At 38.2% G+C, this 14605-nt stretch overlaps 1 protein-coding gene across 1 annotated transcript in view; it reads left to right on the top strand.

Annotated features, from left to right (window-relative positions):
• Positions 1–7354: 7354 nt before the first annotated feature.
• The window catches only part of adgrl4 (adhesion G protein-coupled receptor L4), a 522719-nt gene continuing 515468 nt past the window's right edge, over positions 7355–14605 (top strand). The window contains exon 1 of the mRNA XM_034293731.1: positions 7355–7806. Coding sequence (XP_034149622.1) covers positions 7637–7806 — 170 coding nt within the window. The 5' untranslated portion in view covers positions 7355–7636. The remainder of the gene's footprint in view (positions 7807–14605) is intronic.

A 14605-nucleotide genomic window follows, 5' to 3' on the forward strand; every position in this document is an offset into this window, starting at 1 on the left:
GGAAAGAAGAGCATTGCAGTAATCTAGTCTAGAATCAACGAAAGCATGGATAAGTTTTTCTGCATCTGTTTCTGATAGATTTCTGATTTTTGCAATGTTTTGAAGATGAAAATAAGCAACTATTGAGACATATTTTATATGTTCATCAAAGGAGAGGTCAGGATCAAGGGTAACGCCAAGGTTTCTTACAATTTTTTGGGATACGACCATGCAGGTTCACAGTGAGATCTGCTAACAACACTCCTTGTTTCTTGGGTCCTAAAATGAGCATTTCTGTTTTTCTTGAGTTTAAGAGCAAGAAGTTCTCTGTCATCTACTTCCTATTATCTGAAACGCACGCTTCCAAAGTAGCTAATTTTGTGGCTTCTCCATGCTTCATTGGAATATATAACTATGTGTCATCAGCATAACAGTGAACATCTACATTGTGATTTCGAATTACATCGCCCAGAGGCAGCACTATAGTGAGAACAATAATGGGCCCAGAACCGAGCCTTGAGGAACACCAAAGCATACCTTTGACTTGTCAGAGGATATGCCATCCACACTAACAAACTGATATCTTTCAGATAAATAAGATTTAAACCAGGCTAAAACATGTCCACGTAGCCCAATATGGGTTTCCAGTCTCTCTAAGAGAAGGGAGTGATCAATAGTGTCAAAAGCAGCACTGAGATCAAGAAGCAACAGGACGGATGCGGAACCTTTGTCTGAGGCCATTAGAAGCTCATTTGTTACCTTCACAAGTGCAGTCTCAGTACTATGATGGGATCTGAAACCGGACTGGAGCATTTCATAAATGTTATTTATAAGGCATTCAGTTTTTGGGAAACAAATGTTTCTAAGATTTTTGAGAGAAACGGTAGGTTCAAAATTGGCCTATAATTGTTTAATATGTTGGGATCCTGATTAGATTTTTTTAGAAGAGACTTAATTTATGCAATTTTTAGTGAGTTTGGTATACATCCGGAGGAAAGGGAGCAATTTATTATGTTCAACATTGGCTGACCTAGCACAGGAAATATATCCTTAAGTAATTTAGTTTAAATCGGGTCTAGCTGACAATTTCTGGGTTTAGAACTCATTACAAATTTAGTGAATGTGTCGAGCGATACAGGATAAAAAAAATGTAAGTGTCCCCATTGACACCTGGTCAGGGAGGTTCAGGACATTCTCAGGAGATTTTGGGGACTATAACTATTTAAGGAGTCGGTTATTTGTTTTCTAATGGTGATGATCTTTTAATCAAAAAAGTTAATGTATTCATTACTGCTGAAGTGAAGACCCACTTTACTTCTTGAGCTTTGCTTTTTTGTTAACTTTGCAACTGTATCGAAGATACATTTTGGATTGTTTTTTTTCACCCCAATCATTTTGGAGAAATAAGCTGATCGAGCAGACATGAGTGATTTTCTGTATTGTAGTGTACTGTCTATTCAGGCTAGTCTGAATACTTCCAACTTGGTGGAGCGCCACTTTCGCTCCAATTTTCTGGAGGCTTGCTTAAGTGCTCTAGGATTGTCTGTGTACCAGGGAGCAAGTTTCTTGTTGCATATTTCTTTTGTTTTTAGTGGTGCATCCATATCTAATGTATTTCGCAGTGTTGAGTTTAGATCCTCGATTTGATCATTTACAGATTTATTTACTCTGTCGTTAATGAGCAAACTTGTAAGAATATCAAGGAATTTATTTGTAGTCCGAGAATTTATAGTACGGCTTTTGAAACTCATTGTTTGCGGAGCAAGTGGATATCTTATTTTAATGGTAAATGTAATAAGACAGTGATCCGATAATCCATGATTTTGGGGGGAAATTATTCGATCTACAATATCTATTTCTCGTGACAGGACTAAATCTAAGGTGTGATTGTGGCAATGTGTTGGACCTGAGACATGTTTGATAAAACCCATTGAGTCAATTATTGCTTCAAAGTCTTTTTGAAGAGGATCATTGGACTTTTCCATATGAATATTGAAATCTGCAAACATTACAATACTACTGGCCATGACCACAAGGTTAGACAAGAATTCTGGAAACTAATTGAGGAACATTGTGTATGGCCCGGGCGCCTGTAGATAGTAGCTATGTAAAACGATTTCTCGGCCTGCTTCATTTTCATGAGTAAAACTTGCAACTGCCTTTGGAGCAAGGGGACTAACATTTAGGAGTCCCATTTGTGACCGAGGTGGAGGAAGGCTGTTTTTGTTAGCACTACCTTGTTTAACTTTTCTCCGCCTGGAACGAGTCACAGTGGCAATAGGTGGCAATAGGTAAAGCTGTACTAACTACTCTGGCTATGCTATTGACAGTCTCTACTATGCTAGCAGGCTGGCTAACAGCCCGCGGCCTGACCTGGACCCTATCTCATGTTGAGGCTATAGGAGTGAGACTCCTGTCAATGTTCCTAGATAAAAGAAGAGCACCACTCCAGCTAGGATGGAGTCTGTCGCTCCTCAGCAGATCAGTCCTGGCCCTATTTCTGGGAGAGTCCCAAAAAGAGAGCCAGTTATCGACAAATTCTACCTCCTGCGACGGGCAGAACTCAGTTTTCAGCCAGCGATTGAGTTGCGCAAGTATGCTGTAGAGCTCATCACTAACCCTAGCTGGGAGGTGGCCAGAGACAATTACTCGATGCCGACACTTTCTAATTAGTTTACACGCTGATGCTATATACTGCTATATTTACACGCTGAACGCTGATAACGTTCTTGCCCGGCTGCAGGAGCTGTGCCAAGGGGCTAACAACACTGTTGTTTCTTCCTGATGGCACAGACGCAGTTTTGTCCATTTCTACACTAGCATAATCCTTGCCTGACATTTGCGTCAGAAGCTGAGCCTCTAACTCTGCTATCTTTACCTGAAGACGATAGTTCTCCTCCGTGTTGTAGCTACAACAATTACAGTGACAAGCCATTTTAATGATACTTAGCGTTGGGTGTTCAGGGGTGAGCAGTTCTATTAATTACGTCCAAAAATAGTCCCGGTGTAGTAAAGTTGGTCAACAGATGAAAAATATGGCGTTGGTAAACTCTTAAAGTAGAATTTGACCAATTAGTTTATATAGAGTAAATTCGAAAAAGGATCACTGTCTTCGCAGTCTGATCTTAGTGTGTTTGAGGTTTAATGTAGGGCGGGGACAAACAGTCCAGCCATCCTCCCCCTGATGGCCCCTTTGACCATGTGATGATGGATTTTATTGAGTTGAACCCCTGCGAGGGAAATAAATACTGTGTTGTGTTTATTGATATGTTTTCTAAATGGGTTTAGGCTTTAGCTGTTATGAAGGCTGATGCAACAGCAGCTGCTAAGGCACTATGGACTGAAGTCATACCCAGATGGGGAATTCCTAAGAAACTGTCAAGTGACAATGGATCACATTTTGTGAACGGAGCCATTCAGAAGATGTTTGAGTACCTTGGAGTTGATCTGAAGACTCATTGTGCCTAAAACCCAGAGTGGAGGTGCAGTGGAGAGAGAAAATTTAACTATTAAAATGAAACTCTCAAAGTTGGGTGAAGAGACGGGTTTGAGGTGGGATAAAGCAATTCCCCTTGTGCTTACATACATGAGATTAAGACTTAGGGCGAAAACAGATCAATGAATAGATGTAATGATGATTATTGTACTGTTAACATTTCCAAACCTCTAGGAATAACCCAGGATTACTGGTTTTTCAGTACTGATGAAGACAACACCCCTTGCAGATCACCTGACTACCCCAAAGGTAGACCCGCTATATGTCCCTTAACAGTTGCATGTACTACTGTAGTTCCTACTCTTGCAACATGAGGTCCCAAGCCAGGTAGAGTAAGGAGAGCACTGTTAGAGCCAGACAGCATAGCCCTTAGGATAATGGTTGACTATGCAAAGCACAAGAACATGACTAATTGTTGGATCTGTCAACACATACCAACATCCTCACATTCCCCTATGTAAACCCCATCTCATTTTCAGTAGCAGACTAGCAGGCACATGGTTGGATGGAGGTGGCAGCACAAATGACGATGCCAGATAAGGACAGTTATACCCCGTCAGCCATTCCTGACCAGCTAAGTGAGGCTAACTTAATTTGGTCTACAGTGGGGAGAACAAGTATTTGATACACTGCCGATTTTGCAGGTTTTCCTACTTACAAAGCATGTAGAGGTCTGTAATTTCTATCATAGGTACACTTCAACTGTGAGAGACGGAATCTAAAACAAAAATCCAGAAAATCACATATATAATTTTTAAATAATTAATTTGCATTTTATTGCATGACATAAGTATTTGATCACATACCAACCAGTAAGAATTCCGTCTCTCACAGACCTGTTAGTTTTTCTTTAAGAAGCCCTCCTGTTCTCCACTCATTACCTGTACTGCACCTATTTGAACTGGTTACCTGTATAAAAGACACCTGTCCACACACTCAATCAAACAGACTCCAACCTCCCCACCACGAGGTGAGATCTTGCATGGAGCCCCAGATCAAGGGAGATTGATCGTCATCTTGAACTTCTTCCATTTTCTAATAATTGCGCCAACAGTTGTTGCCTTCTCACCAAGCTGCTTGCCTATTGTCCTGTAGCCCATCCCAGCCTTGTGCAGGTCTACAATTTTATCCTTGATGTCCTCACACAGCTCTCTGGTCTTGGCCATTGTGGAGAGGTTGGAGTCTGTTTGATTTAAAGTGTGTGGACAGGTGTCTTTTATACAGGTAACCAGTTCAAACAGGTGCAGTTAATAGAAGATGTAATGGACATTGTGAAGCTAGAGGACATCTCAATGGGAGCTGGTGCCCTACTGGGGATCTATTTAATCTTTGGAGTTAAATATGCAGAGAATATAAAGAAAACTCTCATTTGTATGCTGTGCATGGTTGGTATTAATTCAAATGGTAAAGTTCCAATAGGGGTAATTAAAATGGCAAATATTTTGCTCTAAATGTATAATGTACTATTTTGTATTCATTGAGTTTCCTATGTATATATTGCTCAACCCGTAATCATTATTGTAGTTTTCAAAAGTCTGATTTGTAAATAAAAACTTACTTGAAACTGCAGTTTCATCATCAGTATTGTTGTTGTTATTATTATTACTACTACTACTACTACTACTACAACAACACTTCTATAAAGGTTCCTCACCGAGCTTCAAAAGGTTCCTCAAGTAACCATAAGGGGTTATTCTAAGAAAATGTTCTTGAAGGTTCCTCCACAGTTTCAAATTGAAGAACCTCCAAAGGTTCCTCAAGGATCTTGTTGTTTTAACAGTGTACTAATAATCTGAATTATTATTTTTAAGTAGGCAAGCAGATTCTAAAATAAACTCTAAATTGTATACAAATATGATTATAGTGAAGATTGCACACCAGTAAAAATAATTATTTTGATTGAGCGTAAATATAAAAAGCCAAAATCGCAGCTTTCTGTGGTTTAGAAAGAGCATATTCAAATTACGATTTCAATATAATTTTGATTAATCATGCAGCCCTACTTCTTCAGCTGGACTTCTTATATTGCTCTTAGAATAATGATTTTAAAAATACAAATATAGCTGCCAGAATCAGATGGCAACAATGACAACCAGCCCTGTACTGGTGCACACTCTCTTGGCGAACTCACACAAATTCCAAATAGCGCAAAGTAGATCTGCTGCTTATATGAGACACATAGGACCCAAAAAATGCGCTTTAATGCATGATTGGAATTACAGATTAATAGATCAGGGGCTATTTTTTATTATAACTTTTTTGTAAAAATAAAAATGAAATCTGGGGTTTATCTATTCATAAAAGTTCAGAGACTATAGCCCTGGATGCCCAGGCCTAATGATGCCATTGCCCTTGACAGTTTCATAACTCTTTGATATTAGGTTTGCTTTATGCAAATCGTTTTACCTGTATGGATTTATCTATCAACATTTTAAACATGATGGATTTAAATTGTATAGATATTTGAGACTTATTAAACAAACGAAAATACTATAGCTTGTGTTCTTTGAAATAGTCATTTTTTTCTTATTCTTATGTTTCATAAGCCCTCCAATAAAAACCAACAAAATTCTTCTTCATATAATTATGATTATTATGGCGGTTCTGGTGTTAATACGCCATTAGGCATGTGACTGTACAAGTCTTGTAACAGGCGCTTTGTCTCACCCGGGTCTCTACTTCTTCGTAGAGTAATTAACAGTAATTTGTGGACTTTAGTCCATGGTAAATAAACAAATTACATGTTCTTTTCAAACACAATTTTATTACAAACTTTAGGGAAAAAACTATATTTTTTATATATATTCTATATATTTTATATATATTAACAATATTGTCTGTTTAATAACCAAAACGTCCTTCGCTATGTTATATACTTGAACAGCATTTTTGTTTTGGTCTACTGTGACTTACTGTACTTCTACATCTAAATATAATATATAGAATTCGACATCTAAATTATGATTCAGCAATGTCAGAGGTTGCGTGACAGTTGGGAGTTCATAGAATCAAACAAAGCAACATAGTAAATCATGAATAGAATTATATTAGACAATATTCTGCTGATTTGAATGGCCATATGAAAACAGACAGGCTTGATATAAAAGCAGTAAACAATTCAATAACAGCAGTTTCAGGCGGGTGTCAACATTCTTCCCCCTGGTGGCCATTCCTATTTTTATTTATTGTTTTTTCCATGACGCTTGGCACTGTAACGTGCAGCAGTATACCGCAGTATAACGAGGCATGCCCCGTTGCGGACCGCCCACTTGGATCTTGAATTAGATGAGCGACATCTGTATAAATTCCTGTCAGCCTGCCACATTGTTGTCACTGTACAGTACAGTATTGTATGCAGCATTAATTGTTGTCAAAATTCTGTTGATGTCTGTGATATTGTAAGAGCATCCCATGCTTGCCAGTGCTAGTTTATTTATTATTGCCCTGCATGTTAACAAAGCTCTACCTTTTATTTATTTGCGTATTAATTGATTGTTTAAAGGGATCAATACTTGTGTGTTGTTATAAAAATTCTGTCACCATTTAACACGGCCCTTAACAAACGGCCAACCAAGAGCCACCAATGGCCGAAACATGTCTTTGTCTCTGTACTCTGGCAAAGCTTATTCTCCCTGAAATTAGTAGAACGAATAGGAGTCGAGGAATCAATTACTTTGGAGTCAACCCTTCACAATTAGTCTTGATCACACCACACCTGTACTCGTCCCTTCTAATGGAAAAGTATAGTGCTTTAAATATTTGCATATTTAATAACAAAATAGCACACGTGTAAAGTGTATTGTTAATTTCCCCATATGGTTAGGATGATTCTCCAGTCGATATATTTATTTGCTATTGTATCGGATTTTATCAATACCTAACAATTCAACTGCCTTATCACGAACCACTGGAACAGGTTGCCTGGGAAACGGCCGCATGGCAACAGGATCAGAGCCTGGGGGTTGTCTGCTCTGCTCCCATTTTACATCGCATTTCCTCACTAGATGGTGTGCAAGCCACTGGAGAGTAGGCTACGTCTTCAAAAAACAAACCTGGAAAACTACAGTTTACGCTATTTCTTAAGACTTGAGGCGGTGTGGGAGTAAACGCTTTGTTTAAAGGTTTCTTTTCGACTGTTCGAAAAAACACACTCGAGTTGTGATGGACATAATGATTGCGGTGCATGATGCGTGTGTTTCCAGTCAGTGGCTGACAGCTATAATTCTCAGTCTGTGCTGTTTTTTACCGTCCTGTTTACCCGCTGGACAAACTGTGGACTATGCCTCGATTGAAAGTGTTGTCACCCGACAAGGAGATACGGCTCTACTAAGGTAAGAAAACAAGCAAACATGACTTCCATTTTCCTAAATTCTTTACATGTATAGACGAATTTCAATACCAAATAGTTTCGTGGCATAACAGTAAAAACGTATATGAATTTGCTACATTTTGATGTTACTTTTACTACCAGCAATTGTAAACTAGGTCATTTAATATGCTACATAGACAATCCACCCTTTGCGTTTTTTTTCATCCACCGATTGAATGGTCCATCATGTTTACGACTGTGACGGTCTAGCGAGGCGGTGTTTGCCAGTCATTTTAATCCACCTAGGTAACGTTACATCCGCACGTTAAATGTATCAGTCGTGCATGTGATTACTTGCAAGAGTTGATTACTTAATTATTTATTTGCAAGTAATCCGACTGTTTTACACGCAATGCTAGCATACCCAACTCGGTATTGTGGTTTTATGGAGGTGGTAGACTAATCGCAGTTGTTCTCAAACGTGTATCCGCGAAGGGACTACAGACAGAGATTACGTTTTTAACAACGCCTTTTCCGAAGGAAATGTTATTTATTGCATCCGTAATGGATGATCGTTCTGTAATATTACCCTATATCCAGTCTGCTTGCCATAGTTTAAGTAATAACAAAAACAGGCCTAATGGTAGGGCTTTGTTCATCCTATCAGTTCTGTTGAGCACCGTGGGACCGCTTTGGCTGTAGAACACTTCCTAATGTTCAGAACAACATTCCAATTGTAGCCCATTTTTCTGTGTCACAATGGCAGTGAGCTACTAACGGTGCTCCTCTTAGCTTATATTTCCTTTACCCTATCAGCCCCACACAACATTTTCAATCAGCAGAGGAAGGGCAGTTTCCTTTACCTGAATGCCCTAACCTAATTTGTCTTTCATTAAAGTCCCTTGCCAAATTATTTCCAGGATAACCAGGGCTACAAGTAGAATGCAAAATAATTTCAAATCTTTTAAAAAATGTATTTAAAAAAAATAGGTCTGCCAAGTAATAACTTGATAAATCATGAAATTATAGAATGCTGTAGGTAAATATTTTTTTTACACAAAGGAAAATACATATTGAACTAGTCTCTGACAATTGTGTGAATGCTTTTGTCCCAGCAACTGTGAAAGTATTGTAGACAGTATGTCCTAGGCAGAATGGACTAAAATCAATTATAATATCTTTAACAAAGAATACTTACTGTGTGTGCTCAGCAAATATCTGATGTGTCAAAGGACCCATTCATGAAGATTGTTCAACATGTATGTTTATCAAGCAGTGATTGATGAGGATTTGTTTAACAATCAGTAAAATCACTGCCAGGCGCATCCACTCAGTGATAGCAAGATGATTTGGCACTCTCATTGTTTGAACAAGCCTAACTATGGGTAAGAATAGAGCACAGCCTAAAACGACATACCCTACGTTTTCACAGTCATTTGAGCTACGATAATTTTAGTAATTTCCAGAGCAACTGGTGAGTTTGTCCCAACATTATTGACGTATAATGTGAAGTTAAGAGCCAGCCACATCCACTAAGAAATAGTGAATGGAGGATTTGGCAATCTAATATAGGACAGCCAGAAACAACATGTCTATGTTCACAATTGGCAAGGCTGTCATCTCTGCAATTTTAGGCAACGTATGTGTGTGTGTGTGTGTGTGTGTGGGGGGGGGGGGGGGGGGGGGGTCGGGTCATGACATTATTAATAGTGTCAAATGAAATGATGCACTGTCACAATCTAACAACTAAATTATTTTATGTCACTGTTCACCTGGGTAATACGTCATGAAAACCCACAGTCATCAAAAATACAATATCACTTTTTTGTGAGGTTCTCTTGTTTGCTAAATGGATGCTAAGTAATTTATGTTGCCAACTGCTTGTTAGTAGGTTTTGAATCAAGTGTATGATGCACATGGAAATGGCTTGAAGCATTTTTGATCATCGTGTAGCCTCATCTCTTTAGACAGTGGTAAATCTACTGTGTTGCATTTTTGCAAGATTATTAAATTATAATTAAGACTTCAAAGAATGTACAAATTCTAATTTGCAGCTACCATTTTATATAGAAGCCAACATCTGTAACCTAGTTATGTACAGGCAGTAGAAAATAGAAAATTCCATTATATATAAAATAGAAATTACGTCATTAATGCATATTGCATTTTTATATCCTTGGTATGATATGCATTCATTATTTTAGTATTGCTTGAATTGGGCTGTGCAGTTTGCAAAATATCTAAAAATATAGATTACTGGATTCTGTTTCATTTTGCACCTCCTTGATTCTCTATTTTAGGGAGTTCTAAGAAAAATACAGTATTTTCTAAGCTAACTCTCCAATGTCTTGATCTTCTGTTGGCAATGTTTACATTTTCAACATTCACAGGTGCCAAGTCGGCAGCCATTATCAGGCTGCAAACCCCTCAGCAGAAGTAAAATGTCTATTTTAAAATACATAATTGTGTGAATGTGTATGTAAATATGCATTCTATTTTCTGTTTCTTCATGTTAAAGTTTGAATCAGTTCCTGGGGCAAGATTTTCCTGTTTTGGTGGTGGTTGTAAGCTGTTGATTTTGCTCAGTTTTACTTTTTGAGAGATGATCAGAGTGCAATATTTACATGCCCTATTTACATGTTTTATCTATACAACAGTCTTATATTGAAATTGCTGTAATGTGGAAGATTCTGGTATTACAAACTGTCAAATTAACTTTTGTCTGTGTGATGGTGTGATATGATTGGGAACATACAGCGGGGAGAGAAAGTATTTGATACACTGCTGATTTTGCAGGTTTTCCCACTTGTAGAAGTCTGTAATTTTTATCATAGGTACTCTTCAACTGTAAGTGACGGAATCTAAAACAAAAATCCAGAAAATCACATTGTATGATCTTCAAGTAATTAATTAGCATTTTATTGCATGACATAAGTATTTGATACATCAGAAAAGGAGAACTTCATATTTGGTACAGAAACCTTTGTTTGCAATTTCAGAGATCATAGGTTTCCTGTAGTTCTTGACCAGGTTTGCACACACTGCAGCAGGGATTTTGGCCCACTCCTTCATACAGACCTTCTCCAGATCCTTCAGGTTTCACAAAGTCAAAGCTCAACCCTGGCTTAGCAATGCAGAGAGGAAATGGGGAAAAAAGATAAACTGCAAGTGTCCTATGAAACTCTGAGATATTGCCTGTCATCCTACCAACATCTTTGTCAAAGCATTTTTTTGATATTATAGCTGAAAATGCACACAGCCCCAAAACCTTGTTTAGTGCAATAAACATGTTATTGTACAGTTGTGCTCAAAAGTTTGCATACCCTTGGGGAATTGGTAATATATGTACCATTTGTAAAGAAAACATGAGTGAGCAGGCAAAACACGTCTTTTATTTCTTATGGGATTCACATTCAACTGTAGGGTCATAACAGAATGGCACAATCAAACAAAACATGGCAACAAAGAAAAGAATGAACCAACCCCTTTTCAAAATTCTGCATATCATTAGTTCTTAATACTGTGTATTGCCCCATTTAGCAGCAATGACATCGTGCAGCCTTTTGTAATAGTTGTCTATGAGGCCCCAAATTCTTGCATTCGTTTCGGCAAAATGCCTCCAGGTCATGCAAAGTCTTTATTCGTCTTGCATGAACCGCACGTTTGAGATCTCCCCAGAGTGGCTCAATTATATTAAGGTCAGGAGACTGTGGCGGCCACTCCAGAACCTTTACCTTTTTCAGCTGTAACCACTGGAGGGTCAACTTGGCCATGTGCTTAGGGTCATTGTCGTGCTGGAAAGTCCAAGAGCGTCCGATGCGCAGCTTTCGTGCAGAAGAATGCAAATTGTCTGCCAGTATTTTCGGATTACATGCTGCATTCATCTTGACATACATTTTCATTAGATTCCCGATGCCTTTAGAGCTCACCCCCCCCCCCCCCCAAAAAATAACATCAGTGAGCCACCACCATGCTTCACATTGGGGATCATATTCTGTTCACTATAGGCCTTGTTTCCCCCTCTTCAAACATAGCGCTAATGGCTGTGACCCAAAATTACAGTGTGCCAAAGGCTATAAGGTGTTGTCAGGCATATTGTAAATGTTTTTTTTTGTTGCATTGGTGTAGTAATGACTTCTTTCTGGCAACTTGCCCATGCAGCAGATCTTTGTTCAAGTATCGTTGTATTGTGCTCTTTGAAACAACCACACCGTCTTTTTCCAGAGCAGCCTGTATTTCTCCTGAGGTTACCTGTGGATTTGTCTTTGTATCTCGAACAATTCTTCTGGAAGTTTTGGCTGACATCTTTCTTGGCCTACATGACCTTGGCTTGGTATCAAGAGATCCTTGAATTTTCCACTTCTTCATAAGTGATTGAACAGTACTGACTGGCATTTGCAAGGCTTTGGATATCTTTTTATATAATGTTCCATCTTTGTAAAGTTCCATTACCTTGTTACACAGGTCTTTTGACAGTTCTGGTCTGCTTCCCATGGCTCAGTATCTAGCCTGCTCAGTGCATCCACGTTTGAGCTAACAAACTCATTTACTATTTATTCACAGACACAAATTGCAATTTAAAAAGCCACATGTATGGAAAAGTTAACTTTAATTGCTATTTTCACCTGTGTGTGTCACCTTGTGTGTCTGTAACAAGGCCAAACATTCAAGGGTATGTACAATTTTGATCATGGCCATTTGGGTGATTTGTTATTATGATTTTAAAAAGGAGTCAAACAACTTTGTGATAATAAATGGCTTCATATGATCACTATCCTTAAATAAAATGATTCATTTTCTAAATCAATGCCAGAAATTCACAATTTCTGCCAGGGTATGCAAACTTATGAGCACAACCGTTCTCCCTGATGTTATTTTTGAAATGACAGAATAATTTTTGAGTTTCTCTATCAACAAGGTTGACATTATTAGATCTCGTATCTCACCTAACGATCATAACCTTTCTGATTAAGTTGTTTACCCTGCTTCTCTCAATTTCTTTGAGCCTGTGGCACTCTCAACATTAATGGATGTAGTCTAACACATGAAGCCTAACTTTTCCCCAACAGACAGTACTCTCACACCTTTTGAAAGATATGTTAGATACTTTTAGTCTAAGCCTTTTGTCTGTAATTAATAGCTCCCTTATAAATGGTACGGTTCCATCCAGTTTTAAACATGCTGTGGTTCAGCCTCTTGCAGATTGTAACAATTTTAGGCCCATTTCTAAATGATCATTTATGTCAAATACTGGAACAGGTCGTTCTTTCTCAGCACTCTTTTTTGTGTGAAAATATTGTGTTGCATGGACAACTTTCAGTCAGGTTTCAGAGTATACCATAGCACAGAAATTGCACTTCTTAAAGTACTGAATGATTTGTTGCTGTTTGGTGATTCTGGAGATTGTTCTATTTTACTCTTGCTTAACCTTAGTGCTGCTTTCGATACTGTTGATCATGTCATCTTGTATCGCCTCCAGCAAGAGGTTGGTATCCAGGGTGTTGCCCTACAGTGGTTCAATTCTTATTTGATAGATAGAACCTCTTCTTTTAATATTGGAAATATTTCAGATCACGTGCTGTACTTCAAGGTTCGATCCTGGGGCCATTTTTATTTTCTTTGTATATTCTACCTTTGGGTCCCTTCTCTGTAAACATAATATACCATATCACTGTTATGCTGATGATACACAGCTGTACTTACTGCCAAAACCAGGTGATACCAGCTCCTTCAAGTCTCTTTTTGTCTGCCTTAAATATATTAAGTGCTGGATGGCTGAAAACTTTCTCCAACTTAATGGAAGTTATTTAGTTCCTCAATTGATTTGGAGGTGCCATCCAAAAATGTGGGGCCCTTGTCCACAAATGTGCACCCTCTGGCAAGAAATGTATGTGTTATCTTTGATTCAGCTTTAAAATTTGACAAACATATCAATTCTGTTGTCAAAGGTAGCTTTTTTCATTTGAGGGCTATTGCAAAACTAAAATCATTCCTTTCTCTTAAGGACTTGGAGATTGTTATACATGCACTTAGTCTCAAATTGATTATTGAAAATCTTTGTACATTATCACGCTTGCAGCTTATCAAGAATGTGGCTGCTAGAGGGACCATACAGTGGGGCAAAAAATTATATAGTCAGCCACCAATTGTGCAAGTTCTCCCACTTAAAAAGATGAGAGGCCTGTAATTTTCATCATAGGTACACTTCAACTATGTGAGACAAAATGAGAGAAGAAAATCCAGAAAATCACATTGTAGGATTTTTTAATGAATTTATTGTTAAATTATGGTGGAAAATAGGTATTTGTTCAATGACAAAAGTTCAGCTCAATACTTTATATACCCTTTGTTGGCAATGACAGAGGTGAAACTTTTTCTGTAAGTCTTCACAAGGTTTTCACACACTGGTATTTTGCGTGGAGCCCCGGATCGAGGAAGATTATCAGTGGTCTTTCTTATAATTGCTCCCACAGTTAATTTCTTCACACCAAGCTGCTTACCTATTGCAGATTCAGTCTTCCCAGCCTGGTGCAGGTCTACAATTTTGTTTCTGGTGTCCTTTGACAGCTCTTTGGTCTTGGCCATGGTGGAGTTTGGAGTGTGACTGTTTTTGATGTTGTGGACAGGTGTCTTTTATACTGATAACAAGATCAAACAGGTGCCATTAATACAGGTAACGAGTTGAGGACAGAGGAGCCTCTTTAAGAAGTTACAGGTCTGTGAGAGCCAGAAATCTTGCTTGTTTGTAGGTGACCAAATACTTATTTTACAGAGGAATTTACCAAGGAATTCATAAAAAATCCTACAATGTGATTTTTTAG

The sequence above is a fragment of the Esox lucius genome, chromosome 8, assembly GCF_011004845.1.
Source record: "Esox lucius isolate fEsoLuc1 chromosome 8, fEsoLuc1.pri, whole genome shotgun sequence".
NCBI lineage: Eukaryota > Metazoa > Chordata > Actinopteri > Esociformes > Esocidae > Esox > Esox lucius.